General features: G+C 39.2%; 1 protein-coding gene across 1 annotated transcript in view; it reads left to right on the forward strand.

Annotated features, from left to right (window-relative positions):
* The window catches only part of LOC126469925 (calcyclin-binding protein), a 56754-nt gene extending 32403 nt beyond the window's left edge, over positions 1-24351 (forward strand). The window contains exons 2-5 of the mRNA XM_050097323.1: positions 1805-2012; positions 2393-2489; positions 23748-23857; positions 23939-24351. Coding sequence (XP_049953280.1) covers positions 1805-2012; positions 2393-2489; positions 23748-23857; positions 23939-24171 — 648 coding nt within the window. The 3' untranslated portion in view covers positions 24172-24351. The remainder of the gene's footprint in view (positions 1-1804; positions 2013-2392; positions 2490-23747; positions 23858-23938) is intronic.
* Positions 24352-24597: the final 246 nt, after the last annotated feature.

Consider the following 24597-nt stretch of genomic DNA (forward strand, 5'->3'; position numbering starts at 1 on the left):
GATTCTGCAGTGTTGAATTTCTTGCCTACCCATTCATGCTCTGCCAGTTTGGCACTTATTGAAATTTTCATTTTTTATGGGTGTGTATTCCCTTCTGCCTGTCTCATTTGCTGCATTTTTATATTTTCTCTGAATACCTCAGCTGTGTCATTTGCCTTCAAGAAATGTAGACATGATTATCAGATTTTTCTTTCTCCTGACTTTTTTCTAGTATTTGTCTGATAGCAAAAATGTCAGTTATTCCTTGATTAGTCAGTCCATTGTGGTCTTCTTCAAACCGAGGTTCTAGACTAACTCGGTACAAGTGCACGTACTGTACTGTGCTGGTGCTTTTGCTTCTGTTTGTAAAGGTTTGAGCAATGAATCACAGGAAGTCGACAGGACAAATCATGACTGATGTGTAGGTAGCCAATGAGTCTCATTTGTAATTTTGTATAATTCACAAGTGAAATTAGCAGGTTTTTATTGTACAGGGTTAGAATTTCACCACATTATCAGAATTTTGAAACTGGAAAGAAGACATCAAAGTAAGTTACTGCAGTGCTGAATGCGTATCTTTGCTATGTTTCACATCAATCTATAATGGCAGTCTTATTAATGTGTTGAGATTCATTGAATTCACCAACTCACAATCAATTATCACAGTCCAACATAATCTAGACCTCAGGTTAAGCTACAGACAGTTTTGTCATTGCAACAAACCGCCCCCCCCCCCCTACACACACACACACACACACACACACACACACACACACACACACACACACACACACACACACACACAATGGCTCTGTCAGTTCAAACCTAAACTCACTCTCCAACCTACTGTAAGCCCCAGGATACAAGACAGGCCAGTCTGTTGACGCACTTGGTTTTTCCAGTCACCAAAGGAATACAAAAATCGGGAAGCAACCTTGAAATTGATAATAAATATATTGTTTTGATTCTTTCATTGACTAGCTAAAACTGTCCTGTCACATCTTATACAAACAGCTTTGCTGATCTACACACAGTAGAAGAGAGGTGTACTGTCAGATGCTGCCTCTGTTTGAGGCTTTGGCTGTGTTTTAGTATCTTTTGCTGTCACTAGACATAGCTCCCCATCCAGCACTACAGCCACAAAATGTAATTTATCTTTTTTTCTAAAAAAAGAGTATTTTTGTTTTGAAGTACAGTGCTGCATTGCATAGTGAGGAGTTAGTGTGTCCGTTTTTGGCCTTCTTGTATTTGGAAATAAAATAAAAAAGTGAAAAGCTGTGTGACTTCAACTTTATTCTATAATATAAAAAATTGCTCAACAGTACCCCATTTTCTGCACATTGAAATCCCTTTGTCACTAGAGATACTATATGGTGACAACTGTAGAGCCATACAAGGACATCTCATATTCACCGAACTTGTCAGCATGTGTTGCTGTAAACTTCTTGAGAAAGGTCCCTATTTAAGAAGTTTTGTTTCCAGTCTGTCTACAGACATCTTGTGCTTGCACAGGAGATAAGGGTAAACTATAGTCACTTGATCTACATGTCAGTTTTATTTACATAAGAAATACGTATAGGTAATTTACATTTAAGAAAAAGAATCATGGATTTAGTATACCTATAAATTGTGTTGTGGGGACTGCACTAATTTAATAAATTTTCTTTGTGGTTATGGCAACTGCATGTTGTTAACATTGTCAACACACTGGATTTCATGATGTGTCATTAGGCTTTGTTAGTCTCAAAGATGGGGGATGCTGCATTGATGTGAGGTTTCTCAATATCTCTACTTATGTTTCAAATACATACATACTTTTTTTCAGCTCCAAGCGACAGTTGAAGAACTTAAGAGACTTAGTAATTTGACAGAACGACAGAAAGTGAAGGACATTTTGCTAGTTGAAGCCAGGAAAATTGAGACTGAAATTTCATTATTGAGAGAACAGAGCGGAGCAGAAATAGCAGAATCATCTTCAGGTGGTGCCCGAAATGCACCTGCTCGATGCTATGATGTGCGCTTAACTAATTATGGTTTGTATCAAGTCCATTAGTAATATTGTAGTATTAAGACCTCTATGGAAGATTAAGAAGAAATATCTGTTCTGCCACATTAGACTGCAGTGGGTTAAAGTTTCTAACTGTTATTAGTATTTATTCATTTTTAAAAATAAATTCTATTTTACTTCTTTCTCTTCCCACTTACGTCACTAGAAGTAAATTCAGTCTTTCATATTGCAATGCAAACTACAAACATTCATTGTAATGAACAACCTCCCTTTCTACTTTGTCATCCTGCTCTGAATTTTTTTACTAATGTATGAAATATGAACTGCTTATAAAATTTTCCATATCATTATGGCAATAAACAGGTTTCATATAATTGGTATCTAATGTGTGGTTGTTTGTTTCAGCATGGGACCAGTCAGACAAATATGTTAAAATTTATGTTACTTTAAAAAATCTTGAAGCACTCAATGAAACAAATATTGAATGTGTTTTCACAGAAAGGTGAGTAAATACAAATTCAAATATAGTTATGTCCATGTGTTTTAGTCTGTAGACCATGGCAGTGAATGTGCTAAATGTAAGTAGTTTATTTATTTATTTATTTATTTATTTATTTATTTATTTATTTATTTTAATTACATATTATGGTGGAAAATTGTCTGGAACTTGTGACATAGTTTATCTAATCTTTTAGAGAGACTGATTCACTCTAAGCATACTTCATTACTTCTTGTCTGCGTTTCATGGAAACTGGTGAGTTGACTAATGTTATTCCTGACAAGCACGCTGAGAAGGAACTATTGTAAATATTATAGGAAACTAACAGTGATCTCATACATAATTAAAATACTTATCAGTCTCGATTGCAAGGATTTATTAAAAACTAAAAATTACATGTCAAAATGGTAACTGGTTGACTTCATAAAAAATCATTTTCAGACTATGTCTCTAAAACATTAAACATTAATATTCTTCAGAGGGAAACAGGTGTCACAATTACACATTTCAACTTTGTAATAAATATGGATAGACAGGCTTAACAAAATAAAAAGGTCTTTTACCATCAGATGGTGAGCATTGGTAAGTGTTGAAGGACACCGCTGGTAACTGCTAAATAGCAGCAAAACTTTATACATTATAAAGAAGCTGCTCTGCCCCTCGCCAGCTGCATGACAACGTTGAGAGCCGATAGGGCTTAACATGATGGGAATGTATGAGAAATGTAAAATGTTGGGTGGTAGACATGGATAAAATAAAACATTAACAATTACATAAAGTAAGATGCAAAAGTAATTATTTTACTTCAGCAAAAATAACTTAAAACATACATAAACAACCAACACAAATAGAAGAAAGAACACTGAACTGCCATCTACGGGTGTTGGATAAAAGTTCAAACTCGAATATTGAAGCAAAGACGAGTGTTGCGACGCCAACCATTGCCGTGGAGACAGTAGCTTGGAACTTAACGATGCAGTGTCGATGGTAAGGAATATGGTGCATCATAGATGCAACATCAGAATGTTGCCATTGGTCACCATGGAGACAAGAATTGATTAATGATGATGAAAATTGAATAATAAAACGCATAAAACCTAAAACTGGGTACTAAAACAGTACGAGTGGTGAAATACTGAACACGTCAGAATGGTTAAACTTGAAACTGTAAAAGAAAATGCACTGACAATTAGTCGAAAAACACCGTAGGTACAGTGATGGGCTTATGACCTAATTCCGTGACAGAATTCGTGTCATAATTACCACCTTTATAGATTAAAATCTGCCATAAAAAGTATAACAAAAAGAAAAGAAAAACATATATTTTATAAAAAGAGGGGGTTGATGGAAATTACCAATGGTTTAAAGTGAGAGAAGCAAGGGCAGACCTGCATTACAGCAGATCATCAAACAGATCAAAGAAAAGTTTCTCCAAAAGTCTAGTTGCTCATTCATAATGGTAGATGACAGTCTTTTGTAATAGGTATGGTATAAGTCTCTTCCAAGGTGTCTAATAGGAGCCTTTTTGGGGGCATTATCTAAGATTTTAAAGTTCTCCTGGATAAGCTGTCCTGGACTTTTACTATATATGACATGCTGCCAGAACACTGATTTAGTACAGGCTTTGCTAGTTGTGTGCTCTTAGAAATGAGGAAGAAAATAGTGATAAGTTTGTACTTTTTATAATGACTGTTGCAATCATTACAATAAAATCTTGTCCACCCCCGAGTTAAAAATCTCGACTTCCAACCTTAAGTCTCTGCTTATTTTGGAGTATGTTACTGGTAGTTAATGCCATGGTGGTATGTGTATCAAAAACTATTTATTCCATCAGACAGGTTACCTATATAGATTTTTTAACGAATTTGTAGGTAGTGGTGGCAGGAGCATCTGAGGATTTCATCTGCAGCTAGTGGATACTTTAATACTCTTTGGATCATTGGAAAAGAAGGCTCTTTTATATTTCATTGGATGACAGGAAGCAACATTGAGATTGGTATCAGTTTCTGTACATTTTCTGTAAAGGGCAAAGTGAAGTTTTCCATTGTTATTTCAGATAATAAGGTCAATAGAATTGATGAAGGAACAATAGCAGACGTATTCATTAATTATATTGAGACAAAATTTTTCAGAAGGAATCCAGAAATTCCTAATATAAAAATTTATAATAAACATATGGATGATGTGTTCCTGCTTTAAAGAGGTTCAGAAAAAGAAATTGATCATTTAGCTACAGTTCCAGACAGCATTCATCCAAAATCATCTTTTACCATAGAAGACAAAAAGAACAGAAGTATCAGTTTTCTTGATCTTACTGTTCCCAATTACAATGGTAAGTATCACTTTGCCATTTACAGAAAACCTATGCCAACTGAGAGCATTATCAACTCTGCTTCCTGTCATCCAATGAAATATAAGAGAGCTTTCGTTTTTTTCAGTGATCTGCAGATTATTAAACTATCTACAGTAGTAGTTCATAAATTGCAATATTGAAACAAATAGCTACAACTAATGATTTCAATGCATATGAGGTTGACATATTGAATAAGTTGAAATGGAAATGCTCAGATGCTCCTGTCACTATTACCTACAAATTTAACATGACCTATATAGGTAATGTGCCTGATAGCGTAAATAGGTATTTTAGAAATATGGATACAACCCTGGCATCTACTACAGACCACCTACTCCAAAATAAGCTAGGACATAACATTGGAAGTGGAGATAACTTGGGGGTTTAAAAGATTTTTTGTAATGATTGTAATAAACATTATATAGGACAAACGAGTCATGATTTTCTAGCTTGCTTCAGAGAGCACACAACTGACATAGTCTGTACTAAATCAGTGTTCAAGCAGTATCTCATATATAATTCATTCAGGAGGGCTTATCCAGAAGAAACTAGAAAGTCCTACAGTGTCTCTAAGGGCTCTTAAAAGGGGACAGAAATCATTTAAAAAATCAGTGTTTTTAATTCTCTTATTTGAAAGTAAATATAATGGAGATCATCCTAAATTTTTTCTTTGAAACTCGATCTACAAATGATATAAAAAAATTCACATTGTAAGAAGTGTAATGTGCCATACTCACTTTCCAATTACCCAGTGGAGGAAAAATTTTGTTGCTAAATTTTGCCTGTGAACCTGGAAAATATAGCTTTAGAAGGCTGATTTTTTTATACAGCCTTGCAGTGTGGTATAGGAGGCTGTGGAGCTTTGTAAACAAGTTTTTTTGCTGTTTAGTGGAATTTGAGTAAAGTTGGATTTATTGTCATTTTTTGTGCAAGGTTGAAAATATTGATTGTTTTTCAGCACCTAGACCAGGTAAAGTATTGTAAAAAATATACTAAGACAAATGTTGAGGTTAGGGTTGGGCCTGTAGCTGCAAACATTAGCTTGTCTCCAAGTGCATCTAAACTAAAACTTGGGAAAGGTATTGTCAGAAGAAACAAAAGTTCAAGAATTGTGGATCTCGAATTGCTTTCAGAGGCACTTAGAAAAGCCTGCAAGTGCTTGTTTTAAGGAGGAAATGGGAATTTGGTGGACGACAGAAGGTAAGTTTGTTTGCACATTGTGCATTTTATGTGAAAACTGTGGTGCTGACACACTATTCAAGGCATTGAAGGCCAGTAATAGAATGTATAAAGCCTTTTAAGTGGTATTGTGAACATGCCTAGTCCTCTCCTAAAATTTACTGCAGTGAACACTACTCAACTCAGTGCAGTTGCAGAAGCAGATATGTAGAGCATGAAAATGGCAGTCCAGGGAGCAATTCAAGGAAATTGTGATGCATCTAATATCAAAGATATAGCAGTTGCATTGTGACAGTTCCTGCATAAGCAGAGGTATACTTCACTGCACGAAGTTTCGACAGTCGTTAGTGTTGACACTGGAAAAATAGTAAACTTACAGGTGTTGTCTAAACTTTGTTCTGCGTGTTCTTTGAATGAGGAATATAATGATGTAGATTAAGAAACAGAATGGTAAGAACTTGCAAAGCTGTTGGTATCAGGAATTATGTAGGCTGCAGTGGTGGGATGGTAGCTGCTGGTATGGAACTCATTTTCCATAGGTCTTCGCGAAAGTATGGAGTAAGATATACACACAGTGTTGAGGAGATGGAGACTCATTATTTCAAGAATGCAGTTGAAAGTCAGCCCTATGGAAATGACTGCACTATTGAAAAACTGGGGTGCTTAGGCCTTATTCAGAAGAGGGTGTGTGGACGATTCAGAAGGCTTGTTGCAGACAATAAAGGCAAGTTACTAAAGGATGGGAAGCCACTGGGAGGTAAAAACAGACTAACAAAGAAGAGAATTTGCAACCTGCAAGTCTGTTATAGCGCTGCAATTAGAAATAGCCTCACAGATTTGGATACTATGAGGAAGACAGTATGGGCTATTTGGTTTCATTATTTGTAGACACACTATACCTCAACATGGCCTATGTTCTAATGAATGGTGCAAATTTATGAAAAGCAAGGAAAGTGGGGAAGCTTACAGACATAAAAATAACCTCCCATATGAGGTTGCAATGACCATTAAACCAACTTTTCGAGCACTGGCTTCACCAGAACTGGTAGAAAAATGTCTGCATGGCAAAATGCAGAACCCAAATGAAAGTTTTAATGCTCGTATTTGGAAGAGATGTCCCAAAGACTGTGTTTCCAATTTGGTAGTGAAGATTCCTGCTTTTGAAGCTGAAGCAGTGTTTAATGATGGGAATGTGGAAAGACTTCATATCCTCAGCAAGTTGGGCTTCATACTTGAAGTCTTCACAGAGCAGATATTACCAATCATCAATGAACAACGAATTGCGAAGGTGTGCTAGGCAAAGGACCAGAGAAGCTAAAAGAGCTGTGGTGGTGGTGGTGGTGGTGGTGAAGACCTGGAATATGGGTATGGGCAGTTTTTGCTAAGGTATGATCAAAATTTTTTTAAATATTTCACTCAAATTTTAAAATGATTTTTCTGCAACTTGAGGTTTTCTCCTTCCAGGAACACAATCAGGAAGTACTGGAAGACCTTTGATGAAATAATTAAGTGGAACAAAATTTTAATCTAGACATTTTATCGTCATAGGGAAAATTTTTTCTTTAAAAAGTGTTCAAATCCAAAATATCATAGCAAATAATAGAAATAATTTACCAGAATGTTAGTGCACTTAATTGTACATTTATTAGTGTAGATTTCTTTGCCATAGAAAAAAACTTGCCAAATTTGCCTGGAAATAATGAAAAAGTGTACTTTAAAGCAATAATTTAACAAAAAATTCAAAATTTTCTTTTATTGTTTTGATTTTAACTATTCTCCACATATTCAGACATTCTTTTACCACTCGTGTGGCTATAGAGTTTTAGGTTTTATACTTATCACAATTAGATTCCGATCCTCATTCATTGATCCTTATCTACATGGTGACTGAAGGCACCATTCTACCATTAAATCTTTGGCACGCCATATTCTTTGCCAGCGACACTAAGCATGAAGAAGTTCCAAGCTGCCATCTCCACACAAAGGTTGGCATCTCTACACTAACCTTTGCTTCAATATTTGAGTTCAAACTTACATGCAACACCTTTAGGTGACAGTTTATCATTCTTACTACTATTTCTGTGGGTTGTTTACATATGTTCCTAACTGTTCTTCTCAATGTAAAATACTTACCACTGCATCTTATTAATTTCATGTAATCTTTAATGTTGTATTTTATCTACATCTATATAGATGTTTCATGTTTTCTCTATGGTGCCATCATACGTTAAGCCCTATTGGTTTCCAATGATGTCACGCAGCAGGTGAAGGGTGGAACTACTTCTTTATAATGTGTGGGTTTTTGCTGCTATTTAGCAATTACAAGTGCTTTCTTAATCACTTATGAATGCTCTGCCATTGTCTCTGCTTACCACATGATGGTATAAAAACTTCATATTTATTATGTAGATGAAGTGCGTAATTTTGACACCTGTTCCCCTCTAAAGAATATTAATGTTTAGCATTTCAGGAACTTTGACTGAGACTGATTTTTTATAAAATCGATACTGGTTATTGTTTTGATGTGATTTTTAAGTTTTTAATAAACTCTAGTGATCCAGGGTGACTAGTATAAAATAAGTAAATCAAGGGACTATTTAACTTCTGTGGCTCATTAACCTTAGCAGTAGCAATGTATTTTTTTATAACGTGTACTGCCAGTTGGAGGAGGGGGGGGAGGGGGGCTACATTATGACCACCACAAAAACAAATTTTGTTAATTGTTGTTGACTTTTTATTCACAAGATAATTTTTAGAGAGCTAAAGATATGTAAGTCTAGTTCTAAACCTGAAAATATTGAATATGTCTGTTGTGATTAGTCACATCTGCTACCAAAACCAAAATTTTTCGGTCAAATTTAACTGAAAAATCTAAAACAATTATGGAATATGACAGAAGAAATCACTAAAAACAGCAAATATTACAGTTTGACTTAGCATTTAGTTATGCATTTTGGGGAGGAGGACAAACTTCAGTCTGTGAAGTGGTCACTATGCACTACAACTAAAAGTAATTATGCAGACACTCGATTAACTGTCAATGTTTCCCTTAAATAGTGGCTGCTGAATTGTAGTGTAGTCCTCAGAACAGAAATTGTTAAACTGTACTCCACAGCATAGTTGCAGGAACTATATTGAGCTGGCTGCAGACAATGAATTTCGTCCTCAGACTGCAGGGTAGGAACTGTCTGTGTGTCTGTGGCACATTATCTTTTCTGCCTGTTGAAGGATATCCATACCTGGTAGTACTAGCTGGAAATGAAGCAGTGCTCCCATTGACAACACTGTTTGGTGTCTGGCAATACAACTGATGGGTAAGAACAATGTGCTGTTGGACGTGGCACAGAAACAGAATGTAGTCCAGATGTGTGAGTGCCATCGGGAGGGTGCCAGGCGAGTGGTTGGATCTGTGTGGTGGTGATCATCGTGACACATGTTGTGCACTTCGTAAGCCATGTCACAACAACATCCCTGCACTGGTAGGAAGGGTGGGGGAGGGGTTGTGAAGCCAGCTGGCTTGGTTAATGTCTTACAGCCTTGCTTGCTGATCTGGGTATTTGGTGTATGCGTGCATGTATGTATGTTGCACCACATGACACTTGGCCTCGGCACTATGGGAATCCTACATGAAACAATGGTGAACAGGTGGCAGGTTAAGAGTTAAGCATGTTGCTGCCTGGGAGCTGGTCTCAGGTGTGAGGCACAATGTCCAGTTCCATCAATTTGCTGCTGACTGGATGTAGCTGGGCCCCTCTGTTCAAGGTTCTGCCAGTGGTAATTGCTGGCTGCATTGGAAGGTTTATCAGATGGCTTGCTGCCTGTAGGTCTTCTGATCCTGTAAAAGAAAATGGCACAGGTGTTACGCCTATATGCATGTGAGGGCGGTGTGGCCTGATTTGGTTTTCAGGTTGCATTGTTACTCAAATTGAACATTAAATTTTAAATACATTGCCAAACTACTCTAAGAATATGCCTGCTACCCATGTTTTTTGACACACTTGTTCATTGAAATGAGTGCTAGATCAGTCAGTTCAAAGATAATATTTTGTTCTAAAAAATCTAATATTCGCATTAGCTGCTAATAGTTCTTGTAGTACAGGATCATACACAAACGGTTTTGTGATGATTTAATCCCATTTTCAGGTGTATACATTTACAGAAAATATAATGAGCATTACAAAGTACAATGATGGTAAAAAACAAGGCAGTTAAATCAGAAAGATAGGGAAAGAAGTGCTCACATATAGTAACTAATTTAACATTGAAAGAAACACGGTCTTCCAATGTTTAGATTGTGTTCAAAATTTTCAGAACCGCTTGAGGTGGATAAAAATAAAACATCCAAAATACTAATGGGTATCAGGTGCAGCCATTGTACATGAGCCCTGGGAGCTGTGACTATAAAACTAAAGAGGAGTTCAAATAAGATCCTGGAAAAAGATATACATGATGAACCTGCATTTGGATAGAAAAATATAATCACTAGTTATCACGAATGTAAAATTAGAGACATTTGAGCGCGCATGGAGGCTTTCAGACAGTCATTCTTCCCGCGAACCATACGCGACTGGAACAAAAAAGGGAGATAATGACAGTGACACGTAAAGTGCCCTCCGCCACACACCGTTGGGTGGCTTACGGAGTATAAATGTAGATGTAGAGATTTCAAGAGAACCACAAAAACCGCATCATGGAAACATGACTATGCATGCAGTAGGAAGGTCAGGCCATCAAACAACCCAGCTGACATAGTGTTGTTGAAACTGCCGGCATATAGTTTGCCAGAGAGAAGTGGCCAACAGGTAGTGTGGAAATGCACCACTAGAGGGAGCAATGATGGAGAAGGAAGAAGCAAGATTCACACCAACCGAAGCCTGGGAACAGTTACAAAATGAGAGGAAAAAGACAGCAGTATAACAAATATGTAGAGAGGAATTACAGTGCACGCAGTAAGAACCGCTATGATGGAAGTACTGCACAGAAACTTCCTGTGATAAAACATAATATAGAGAGATTACAGTGTGACCAATAAAAGTGGTTAAAATTGCGATAAAACCCATTATGGGATCATATTAAATGGAGCCAAGTGACTGCTCCATAGTCGTAAATTGTTACCAAACGTAGTTAGTGCAAAAATGTACAGTGGTGAGCTGACAAAGGAATCCAAACTGCAAGGACAAGTATGCAAAAAGAAGAAGAAAAATGATACCTGATGAAAGATTACGGTGGGAAACTGAGGAAGAGGGGAGTGCACAGACAGTCAAAATTTGAGAGGAAGCCACTATGAGTCCCAATTGGCCATTCAGGATATGGTTGGGAAACAGTTTTAAGGAGTGCAAAATACCTCTGTCAGAACGTTATGGATATTACCTTCATTACCATTACGTAAAATCCTTAAATTAGTGGTCGAATCAGAAATAGTATGTCCAGTTATACATGGGTCAGTGGTAAGTGCAGATTTTGGAAACATCCCATTTCCCAAAATTAGTGGGCAGGACCGTCATTACAAAAAATGGAGTAGACCTGTAGAGCAAAAATTATTAAAATTCGACTGCTCATTATGACGGAATTAGAAACCAATACCCCTCAGAATAAAAAGGCTAGGGGAATGCTTTTTGCTTTTAACTGTTCACATATTTTTTTTTTTCGGAAATAGTCTCGTAGTAAGATATCCTACGGAAAGATGATTTTCTATTAGTTTTGCTGGTGGGAGAGTAATTTGTCACTGGGCAGGAGAGAACAGGATTGATTTTCTTTTGGATGTCTTTGTTAAAATCAGAGTTGTAGCTGCTAGTATAAGCAATGTCGCTGATAGTGTTCAATTCTTGGTTAAAGGCTTCATGTAGGAGTGGAAGAGTATCAATTCTGTAAAGGAGGGACTTGACACTGGTCTCTGTATAGCTGAGAGAGTGGTTGGACAGTGGATGAATCAGAATGTCTGTGGCAGATGGTTATCTGCTAATGTCAAACTTCATCTCAGCCTCTCAGGGTAATCGGTAGATCTAGATAAGGGAGTGAACCATGAGTACTGTGTTGAATCATAAACTGAATTGTAGTATGTAACTTTAGCTGATTGACAAACATATCATAAACATTGTTTGGGCCAGTGTGTGTAGCAGGATGTCATCTATGTAGCGGTTGGTACCAGACCAGTATTTTACCGTATTTACCCGAGTGTGACACACCTCCTCCCCCCCCCCCCCCTCTTCTCTCTCTCTCTCTCTCTCTCTCTCTCTCTCTCTCTCTCTCTCTCTCTCTCTCTCTCTTTCTCTTTTTTAAGGCTGCTAAAGGAAAATTGATTTTTTAACGTACTCTGACTGATGAGAATTCTAAACCTTTATTGACTTAATGTATCTGCCTAAAAAGTTACCATTACACCTATTCTATCCATATGTCATTTGTTGGCTTGTCTACATTTTGATAATCTAAGAAGAAATAAAATAAACAAATAGAAATTGTTTACATTAGTTTTTATCTTCACTGCCTCTTCTGTTTAGCCTGTCATCTGTGGAACCACTATTTTTAATCATCCCAACAAGGTAGCTTTGAAAGTTACATCTTCTTCTATCTCTGCTGTCACAAATATTTGGCCATTTCTTCCAAATATGTTCTGGTTTTTTTAACATGGAGCTGATTTCATTTCTGTACTGATGTGAGAATGTTACAATGATATCTTTTACTTAAAAAACATGTAGTCTGCCTGCCACTCTCTCATTGGCTATGTAGAACCAGCAGCTGCTGCACCCCCTCCCCCGGGGTCATCTGTGTCATACCTCATGGTGAATGTCGACAACATTGCTGCACAAAATGTGTAAGTACGTCACATGCCTCAGTCCACATTTTTTAGCACCTCTTACAGAAATGTATGGTACTGTCGAGGATTTGTCCAATTTTAAAGTTAGTTTGATTCAGAGTACAAATACAGGGTTGCCACAAGTTCTGGAAATCGGGGAAATTTGAAAAAATTTGAAAAACACTGGAAATATCTTATTTTTGTGTCAGTAGATGAAATGGTTTGTTTACTGAGTTGTCATGCGTCGTCACTGGCTGGGCGCAGTTGAGTATGTGCATCACTTCTCTACTCCCTCATTCTTATTGCTTCTCCCCTTCCTACCACTCTCCTCAGCTTGCAGTCGGTGCTGCCACCACTTCTTGCCACTAGCCTAGCAGCTGCCAATGAGAGCAGGGAGGTGGGGGGAGTGGTTTGTTTGGATCTGATTCTCAGAGGTTGTTGACTCAGCAGCCAGAGATTGTGGTCATGTATGCATGAGTTGTCTGAGGGACCGTGTGAATGTGCGTATGCTCTCGTTTTCTAACAAAGGCTTTGGCTGAAAATTTAGTTGTGAGAGTGTGATTGTCTTTTTATGTGTCTGTCTGCAACTCAGCAATCATCTTTGAGGAGTTGCTACCTATCCTCATTAGTATCGATTCTCAGAGCATTTGTGCAAGTTAAATGTTGCATGGATTGATCAGTGCGATCTCATTACATCAACATGTTGTCTGTGACATGTAAATAATGGGCCACACAAGTGGACTTCCATGACAGGCCAATTCTGTGGGTATCTGTAACAGATCGGGCCTGCTGATCTGAAGCCCATTTGCCACCAATGTACAAGCCCTGCCCATCAGATGTAGTCTCACCAATCTGCCTGCAGTCTGGGTCTGTTTGTGCATACATAATGCAAGGGATATTCATGTTTGATCCAAGGATCCAGGACTCCAGTGCTCCTCGGCAGACCAGAGGCAACAAGTGATGGATTTCACGAAGTAAAAGTGTCTCACTGCAAGTACATTGTACATTGCAGCATTTTATAGACTTTTATTTATTCTAATATATTTTGGCGCTTCGAAAATAATTTGTATATCAGGAAGTATGGGCGATAAGAAGAATGTTCTGACAGTTGCTGGAGGTTCTCCTCACAATGAGCCAATCATCTTCACAATCAACATCTGCAGAATGTAAACGGAATGAGGCTAACGAATCAGACCTTCCTCGCTGCACCATGGTTCCTCATGGTTTCATGTACTGAAGGCAGTCAATCCTTTGCAATAGTTAACCTGTTTCTTATTCAGAAAGGTGTTGATGCAATTGCTGGCCCTGTGAAATCCTGCTCTCATTTACGTAATGGCACTTTGCTTTTGGAGACTACTTCTGATTCTGAAGCACAACTACTGCTAGCTGCTTTGCATCTCCAAGACTATCCTGTTCATGTCGAGGCCTATACTACTCTGAATTATTCCTGTGGTTATTTACACTAGGCTGATAGAGGGTGAAATCCAAACCTACCTCTCTGATCGGGGTGTCATTCCATCCATTGGGAGATGAAAAAGGTATATGCCTCCTTAGTGCCCACATGCACCCTTTTTATCATCTTTGATAGAGTGGTGCTTTGGTCCAAGATCAAAGCAGGCTATGAAGTTTTCTCAGTCCAACCGTACATTCTGAACACAATGCGCTGCTACCAGTGTCATTGTTTCAACCATACTAGAATGTCTTGTTGACACCAGGCCCAATGAGTAGGGATGGACATGAGGGTGATTGTCCGCCTCCTCCTCCCTGCTGTATCAACTGCAATGGCAACCATGCTGCCTCCTCTCAAGATTGTCCCATGTATTTCGATGAGCAGGCTGTCCAGGACATCTGGGTAAAGGAAAAGGTTCCTTACCTGGTTGCTCGCAAGTTATTGGCTAGTCGCAAACCCTGCATTTGACCTTCTGGCACTTACAGTACTGTTATTGCTACATCTCCCTCCATGAAGGACATGGCTATGTAGATATGCTACCTCAGATTCAGCTCTGAGATTGTGAAATCGCCCAGTGTCATGGTAGCATTGCAGTCACCTTGTCCAGCTGTGCAACAAATCATCAAACTCTAACCTCACGGGGCGAAATCACCAGCTACACAACCAGCAGGCCAGAAAGAACAGAAGGAATACTCCCGTTAAAACTTCCTATGTCCCTCCAGCCAACCAACACTTGAGTCTTCCTCTGCTAACCAGAAAGGCTCGAAGTTGTACAAAGGCAAATGGTCTTCTCCTTCAGACTCGAAGATCCTCTTTGAAGGTGTCACCATGTGATATCTTTGCCCGACCAGTCCTGTGTCTCTGGTTTTTCTGCTGTCGGCCTGAGGAGTCCAATGCAGAAGAAAGCCAATGCTTCTGTGGACCTCATGGAACAGGATCCTCCTCCTTATGTGCCTTGTAGCAGCGAGTCTTTGCAGGCTGGCACTCGGCAGCCACCGAGGTGACACCCCTTCATTTTTTCCTCATCATGACTCTCCTCCAATGGAATTTTTGTAGCGTTTGATCAGACAGAGGATTTTCAGCCGCTTTTAGAATATCAGCGTCCACATTTACTCTGCCTTCAAGAAACAAAATTGCGTCCTCACGACTGCTTTGAGCTTTAACAGTTTTTCGTTGTCCGTTTTGACCATCCACCAGGTCGGCATTCCGTCTCATGGGGGAGTAATGCTGCTCATATGGGATGATGATCATAGTCAACCCATCTCCCTGACCACCCATCTTCAAGCTGTTGCAGTTCGCATTTCCTCCTTCCTCACTCGACCTTTTCCTTGTGTACCATTTATTTCCCTCCTCATTCATTGTCACCAGGGCCAACTTCCTCCAGCTTACTGGGCAGATATATCGCCCCTTTTCCGCTGCTCAGTGACTTTAATGCGCACCATCCCATTTGGAGTTCACCCAGAACCTGTCAGAGTTGCCTTCTTGGCTGACCTTCTTAATCAACTTAACCTTTTCTGCCTTAACACAGGAGCACCCACATTCCTGTGTGACTGCTTGCACACCTAGTCCCATGTGGACCTAACCTTCTCCACTACCCATCTTGCCCATTATCTCGAGTGGTCCGTTCTATCTGATACCTACTCGAGTGACCATTTCCCGTGTGCTATCTGTTTGCTGACACCTACCCCACCTACGTGCACACTCAAATGGCAGCTTACTAAGCCCGACTGGAGGCTTCACTCCTCCCTGACGACCTTTGACAAACACGATTTCCCCAGTTGTAATATCTTACAAACGTTATCCTTAGCGCCATAGAATGTTCCATTCCTCACACTTTGTCTATACCACACAATGTACGGGTCAGTTGGTGGACTGAGGCATGCCGCGATGCAATTTGCGTGCAGAGACGTTAGCCTACGATGGCAAACTACATTCATTATAAACAGATTGGTACACAGTGCCGTCGCGTTCTTTGGGATAGCAAAAAGCTAACTGAATTTCATCCACTAGTACTTTAATAGTATCCACCCCCTCTTTCATCATGTGGGCCAACCTCAGACAGCTCTGTGGGACCAAGATCCATTCCCGAATTTCCAGCCTGACAGTAGGAGACGATGTTATCGTAGACCCTATTGCTACATTGAACACCTTGGGCTGCCATTTTGCGGAAATTTTGAGCTCCTCCCATCATCATCCTGCCCTTCCTCCACTATAAACGAACGAAGACAGCTCAGGCGATACCCTTCCCTTCTCAGAATCATGAGTGTTAGAATGCTGCCTTTACTATTGGGGAGCTAAATCATGCTCTCACTTCACCCTGATCCTCTGCCCCGGGGCCAGACAATGTTAACATTCAGATGTTGCAGCACCTTTCTCTTGTGTGCAAGCACTTTCTCCTTTATACATTCATCTGCATCTGGGCAGAGGGCCCATTTCCCAGACACTGGGGTGAAGCCACTGTCATACCCATACCTAAGCCCGATAAGGACAAACACTTTCATTCTAGCTACTGCCCCCTCTCTCTCACCAGCTGTGTTTGCAGGGTGTTGGAACATATAATTCATGCCCAGTTGGTATGGTGGCTAGAGTTTCGCAATTTAATAACCACTGCACAGTGTGGATTTCGAGCACACTATTCTGCAATTCACTATTTTGTCACTGTCCACCTATGTCATGAATGTTTTTCTGCCGAAATCCCAGGCTGTGACCTTGTTTTTCGATTTGGAGAAAGTCTATGACACCTGCTGGAGGACTAGTATCCTCCGTACTCTCTACATGTGGGGCTTCCTTGGCCACCTGCTCTGTTTCATTGAGGTATTTTAAAAGGGCTGAGTTTTCAAGGTGCGTGTGGGTACTGCCGTGTCGGACACCTTTATCCAGGAAAACAGCGTACCTCAGGGTTCTGTCCTGAGCGTGATCCTCTTTGCTATTGCCACTAACCTTATAATGGCCTGTCTTTTACTTGGCATCTTTGGCTCCCTTTTTGTTGACAATTTTTCAATCTATTGCAGTTCTTCATGGACATGTCTAATTGAGTGGCGTCTTTAGTGATGTCTCAATCGTCTGCACTCGTGGAGCGTCAACAAAGGCTTTCGTTTTTCCGCTGACAAAATCATTTGTATGAATTTCTGGTGGTCCAGTTGGTTTCTCCCACCATATTTACATCTCGGGCCCGTTGCTCTTCCATTCATTCAAACTATGAAATTCCTGTCAAGCAAGAGCCCGAGGAAATTATCTTGGTCATCCTACATGTCTTTCTTGGCAGCCTGCTGTACGCTGTCTCTCAATGTCCAATGCGTCCTCAATGGTACTTCCTGGGGTACAGATCGAACCATTCTCCTTAGTTTGTACTGTTTCCTTGTCCGTTCGAACCTAGACTGCATTGTTGATGCATCTGCACATCCGTCTCAGTACTATCCACCATTGTGGCATCTGTTTGGCCACTGACGCCTATTACACTACTAGCTTGGTTGAGTGTCTGTATGCAAGAGCTGCCGAACTACCACTTTCCTACCGCCCTGACTTTCTCCTCGGCAGATATGCGTGCCATTTGTCTGCCATATGTGGCCATCCATCCCATGCTGCCTTCGATGACTCCTTTGTCAGTATGGGCACATCCCTATTCTGTTACCTCCTGGAGTTCGGTTTTGGCTCTTGCTCTGGCAGATTAACTTCACGCTCCCTGCAGCTTTCCCGGTGGGTATGAACCTTTCATCACCTTTGCTTCATGTGGCAGTCCATGCTGGCCTAGGCCTACATTTGCTTCGACGCTACACCAGACTTACTATGTAGTGTTCAGTTTCATGACCTTCACATGGAACTGCATGATAGTAGCTTTGTGTACACTGATGGCTCTCAGACTGACTATGGTGTCGGCTGTGCCTTCATCACTGGAGTCAGTATTTTTCGGTATTGGCTTCCGGCACACTACTCAGTATTTACAGCAGAGTTCTTCGCCCTGTATCAAGCCACAGAGTACGTCCAGCAACGCAGTGTTCTCAATTGTCAGGCTGTATACGACCTGGGACAACAGGGAAATTCGGGAAAAATTCTGGAATTTTTTCATCCGGGAGAAAGGCAGGGAAAGCCCCGGAATTTTTCGGAATTCCGGGAACTTTTCATTGTTTTAGCTTTAAGTTAAATTTTTGTAATTTTGACTGGTAAGAACTGATCCTCCAGCAAAGAATCTTACTGTATCCTGCTACTGGAGAGTGATACTGCAGCAATAAAATATAAATGAGAGGGAAAAAATAAAGCTTTGGTGGCAAAGGAAATTCGCCATTTACAATAACAAAACACCATGCACGCACAAGCGTCTGCAAACAGCAAAAATATGTCTAAGGCCTTAGGGCGAAACTATGTAATACTTCGTAACAATAAACTGCTTTCTATGAGCGTGATGTAACAACTGTTTACACAGGTTCTTAGGTTCACCACCGGACTCAAGTGCGGTTGACTCGCATATGAGCAGTACCTTCTCCCGCTTCCCGCTACTTGAAGTGTAGATATTGGCAGTAGCAGCAGGCAATCAGATGCTAACAAGAAAAATTATTCTCACGCGCACTAGCTGCTAGACTCGCCCCCCCTTTTTTTTTATACCGTTGATGTTCCCGTTTGCATTTGCCGTCTGAGTTATTGGCAGTTTCAGTGAATGACGCATACGCTGTGGACCACATTTTACTTTTATCCATTGTAGCAATGTGGTGAAGACCATTTAATTTTTAGTTCTTTACCTCCACTTCTCTTTTGCATATTTTATAGACCATTCTCCACATCCCTGTTTGTACCTGTCGTATCTTTCATCATTGGGGATTGACATGTAGTCATTTTTAACTCCTCTCTTTTTCTTCATGTTTCACACTTTTGACATGGGTTCGTATGACCCTCGTTAGTTTTGCACCATAAAACAAAGTTGGGGGAGAAATATGGAAGTCCTTACTTTTTTACTTACCCTTCGAGATATCACAGTTTGTCAGGGAAAATGCTAAAACTTCTCTGGAAATACCAAGCAATTCAACTTGTGGCAACTTTGAAATAGATTCAGGCAGACTGCAGTTTAAACGCGGTAGATGTTTGTAAAAAGGCAAAGTATGGAGTATAAATTCCCATGGTTGGCAACAAGACAAAATTTGCCGCATGCTCACTACTCCCCTCCCAACACTCAGTGTCAACTACGCTTGTGTCAATGTTCCATTCCAAGCTTTCTGTTGTGCTATGCTCGAGCAACAGTGAAACACGGATAGCTATGTCTTTTAATATGTTGATGTGTGAAAACAGCAACTAATACGTAAATAAAACATAACAACATGATTCAGTCCAATTCTTGAACTTCCACTCATCCCATGGTCTAGTGCTGTCTGCTGGTACCATCTCCACAACATGTCTTTCCATTATAATTCTTATAACAGTTGCAGTCAGTTTAATGTGATTTGTTTCATTAGTTAGACATTTAATTCTGGATTAATTTTCTTTCTCGTTCCATGTGGATGTCACCATTTTGTTGTAAAGCTGGTTAAAAGCTGGTAATGGTAGCAGGCGCTATGTGGTGTGGATTGGGTGGTTTTTTAGGTTAGAGGGTCTCTGGAAAACACAAGAAGGGCTTCAGCCACAAAGGGTGCAGGCCGAACACAGGAAGAACGTAGATACAGCAACCATTGCTATAACAGTTGTAAAGTGTCGTAGCTGTGTTGGGAAAGTACCAGAGCTCCAAGTGCTAATAGAAAGCACTGATGCTCAAATTGATACAGCCACTGAAAGCTGGCTACAGCTGGATACAAGATCAGCCGAAATTTTTGTGAAGAACCTAACAGTGTTCCGAAGGGATAGGCTAAACACGGTTGGCAGTGGCGTGTTTTGCTGTTAGTAGTAGTTTATCTTGTTGCAAAATTGAAGGAGATAGTATGTGAGTTAGTATGGGCAGAGGTCATTGTTGGCAACCGGAATAAAATAATAATTGAATCATTTTACCAACCTCTCAATTCAGATGGTACAGTTGCTGAAAGGCTCAAAGAAAACTTTAGTTTGATTTCAAACATGTACCCGACTCATACAATAAGAGTTGGTGGTGACTTTAATTTACCCTCGATATGTTGGCGAAAATTCATGTTTAATTCCAGAGGCATGCATAAAAGATCATCCGAAATTGAGCTAAATGCATTCTCTGAAAATTATTTCGAGCAGTTAGTTCATGAGTCCACGCGAATAGTAAACGGTTGTGAAAACACACTTGACATCTTAGCCACAAATAATCCTGAGTTAATAACAAGCGTTAAAAATGATACAGGGATTAGTGAACACAGGATTGTTGTAGCAAGATTGAATATTGTAACCCCCAAATCCTCCTAAAATAAACAAAAAATATACATATTCAAAACAGCAGATAAAAATTACTGTGACATGTTCATGAGAGACTATGTCCACTGATTCAAAATTAATAATATAAGTGTAGACTAAATGTTCTTGAATTCAAAGAAATAGTATCGGCAGCAATTGAGAGATTTATACCAAATAAATTAATAAATGACGGAGCTGATCCTCCTTGGTACACAAAACGGGTTAGGACAGTGTTGCAGAAACAATGAAACAAATATGCCAAACTTAAACAGACGCAAAATCCCAAAGACTGGCGATCTTTTACGGAAGCTCGAAATTTAGCGTGGACTTCAATGCGAAATGATTATAACAGTTGCCGCAACGAAACTGTCTCATAACCTGGCAGTATGTTAGCGGCAAGAAACTATCATTTCCTTCTCATCATGATAGCAATGGAGATACTATCGAAGACAGTGCTGCCAAAGCAGATTTACTAAATACAGCCTTCCAAAATACCTTCATGAAAGAAGACGAAGTAAATATTCCAGAATTCGAATTGAGTAACTTAGAAGTAAATATCCTCAGAGTAGTAAAGCAACTTAAATCACTTAATAAAAGCAAGTCTTCTGGTCCAGACTGTATACTAATTAGGTTCCTTTTGGAGAATGCGGATCCATTAGCTCCATACTTACGTCATATACAACCGTTCGCTCGACGAAAGATCCATACTCAAAGACTGGAGAGTTGCACAGACCGCACCAATATTCAAGAAAGGTAGTAAGAGTAATCCACTAAATTACTGGCCCAAATCGTTAACATCGATATGCAGCAGGATTTTGGAACACACATTGTTTTCAAACATTATGAATTACCTCGAAGAAAACGGTCTATTGACACACAGTCAACATGGGTTTAGAAATCATCGTTACTGTGAAACACAACTAGCTCCTTATTCACGTGAAATGTTAAGTGCTATTGACAACGGATTTCAGATCAATTCCATATTTCTGGATGGGGCTTTTGACAAGATACCACGCTAGCGGCTTGTGGTGAAATTGCGTGCTCATGGAATATCGTCTGTTACTTGAGTGGATTTGTGATTTCCTGTCATAGAGGTCACAGTTCATAGTAATTGACGGAAAGTCATGGAGTAAAACAGAAGTGATTTCTGACGTTTCCCAAGTTGTGTTACAGGCCCTTTGCTGTTCCTTACCTATACAAATGATTTGGGAGGCAATCTGAGCAGCCGTCCTAGGTTGTTTGCAGATGACGCTGTTGTTTATCAACTAATAAAGTCATCAGAAGATAAAAACAAATTGCAAAACGATTTAGAAAAGATATCTGACTGGTGTGAAAATTGGCAATTGACCCTAAATAACAAAAAGTGTGAGGTCATCCACATGAGTGCTAAAAGGAATTCGGTTACTCGATGAATCAAATCTAAAGGCCATAAATTCAACTAAATACCCAGATATTACAATTACGAACAACTTAAATTGGAAGGAACACACAGAAAATGTTGTGGGAAAGCTAACCAAAGACTGCATTTTATTGGCAGGACACTTAGAAAATGTAACAGATCTACGAAGGAGACTGTCTACACTATGCTTGTCCATCCTCTTTTAGAATACTGCTCGGTGTGGGGTCCTTACCAGATTGGACTGACGGAGTACATCGAAAAAGTTCAATGAACGGCAGCATGTTTTGTATTACCACAAAATATGGGGGAGAGTGTCACAGAAATGATACAGGATTTGGGCTGGACATCATCAAAAGAAAGGCGTTTTTCGTTGTGATGGAATCTTCTCACGAAATTTCAATTACCATCTTTGTCCTCAGAACACGAAAATATTGTGACTCCAACCTACATAGGGAGAAAAGATCACCACGATAAAATGAGGGAAATAGCTTGTACGGGAAGATACAGGTGTTCATTCTTTCTGCGTGCTATACGAGATTACAATAATATAGAACTGTGAAGGTGGTTCGATGAACCCTCTACCAGGCACTTGAATGTGGTTTGCAGAGTATCTGTGTAGGTTTAGATGTTTCGCCCTAGTATTCTAATACATGAACAGCTCTGAATTTTCACGTGCAACACACTTCATAAAGCATCAGTTTTTCGACCAAATGATATACTGACTTTGGTTCAGAATCGTACACTGTTTCTGAAGGACAAGATTTTTTACTATGACTGTTACCTTTATTTAAATAGGAGCGTAAATGTACGTACACGGTATCCATATACATACGAGAACTTGTATTGCACACACATTTAAGTACAATAAAAGTTTGTGATTTGAAATAATTTAATTCTATTTCCTCTTTTTCCACAAAATTGTCAATTTTGTAAGCAGAGCACTATAGTGTTTCACAGCATTTAGGAAAACGAAATTTTGTATTCAAAGACTTTGTATTGGTAATTTACAACATGCAAGTTTCCAGGTTTATCCTACAATTACTACCGGAGATATAAAAAGCAAAATGTCACGTTTCTTGAGCTCTACAGTTTTCGATAAAATACATAACCTAATAACAGAAGAATAAATAGTGCTGCACAGCAATTAGTGCAAAGAACATGAAAGTTGTGAAGAAAGAAGTTCGTAGTGTGAAAATTTGCAAGTGTTTTTATAAGTGAGGTTATACTCAGACCTCAACCATGTGACCAGATGAGGAAATGCGTATGCCCACCAAAACCTCTAACAAATGTAAGTAATAATTTACTTACATCAAAAGATGTGAACTGTCTTGTCTACAAATGTCACATGCCAAAACAAACACACACACACACACACACACACACACACACACACACACACACACACACACACACAGAGAGAGAGAGAGAGAGAGAGAGAGAGAGAGAGAGAGAGAGAGAGAGAGAGAAGGGGGGAGGGGGATAAAGTAAGTGATAAGTCATGAAATTAAGATCATGAATCTCTTTTCGCATTATATTACTACATATTAGGTCTAGAGGGAGTAGGAAATAGGGGAGTCCATTTGTTTGTTGTTTCATTTTTGTGTAATACTTGTCCCATGTGGTAGTAAAACCAATATTCAATGGTTTCTAATGACAGTCTGCATACATTGACCATAAAACATAATTTTTGTGTGTAAAATGATATTGTGTTACATAAATTTGTTTACAGGTCATGAAATATTTTCTGTTTATAGGTCTTTCAGTCTTAAGGTCAATGGGCTTGATGGCAAAAATTATATACTGAATATATGCAACTTGCTAGAGAAGATAATTGTTGCAAAGTGTTACTGGAAAAAGAAGGGAGGTAAGTATTTTATTATATACTGTTTCATTAGAAATAAAATTTTGTTCACTTACTTTACTTCTGTTCACTTTTTTTTTTCAGATACTTTGATTGTTTTCTTGGCCAAAAAGTCTCCAGGGGCAAACTGGTCACATATGACATCAGTAGAGAAGAAAGCAAGTGAGCCGAAGGTTCCAAAACTAAACCATTCTGATGACCCAAGTGCTGGGCTGATGGATATGATGAAACAGATGTATCAAGAAGGTGATGATGAGATGAAGAGAACCATTGCCAAAGCCTGGGCAGAATCTCGTGACAAACAGTTTCCTCATTAAGTCACAGCTGTCGCAAACTCTTAAATAAGTATCAGTTTTGTTAAAGCTGTTCTCTGAACATCATGTGCAGAACCTAAGGACAGATAATACAAATTTTTGTGCATTGCAGTGTTGTGCCAGTAGAGAGATTGGGATCAGTCATTAAACAAAGAATAAATTGATACTTCATGACTAAACTGATTTGATATGCAGTCTTTGACTAAACCATAATGAATCAGAATTGGTAATAGGCTGCAGCACAAGGAATCAGTTATTTGTGATAGTGTCCTGTATCTTGTGTTGATAGTTGAAAGTTGTCGTATGTATGTGTGTATTATGTTACATGTTGTATTTGAATATATAGCATCGTTTTGTCAGATTGTTTAGCTATATTGTGTTAAATAATAATTTTTCAGTATTCACACAGTGGAAATAATGAACTTCCGC

The sequence above is a fragment of the Schistocerca serialis genome, chromosome 3 (genome assembly GCF_023864345.2).
Source record: "Schistocerca serialis cubense isolate TAMUIC-IGC-003099 chromosome 3, iqSchSeri2.2, whole genome shotgun sequence".
NCBI classification, from domain to species: domain Eukaryota; kingdom Metazoa; phylum Arthropoda; class Insecta; order Orthoptera; family Acrididae; genus Schistocerca; species Schistocerca serialis.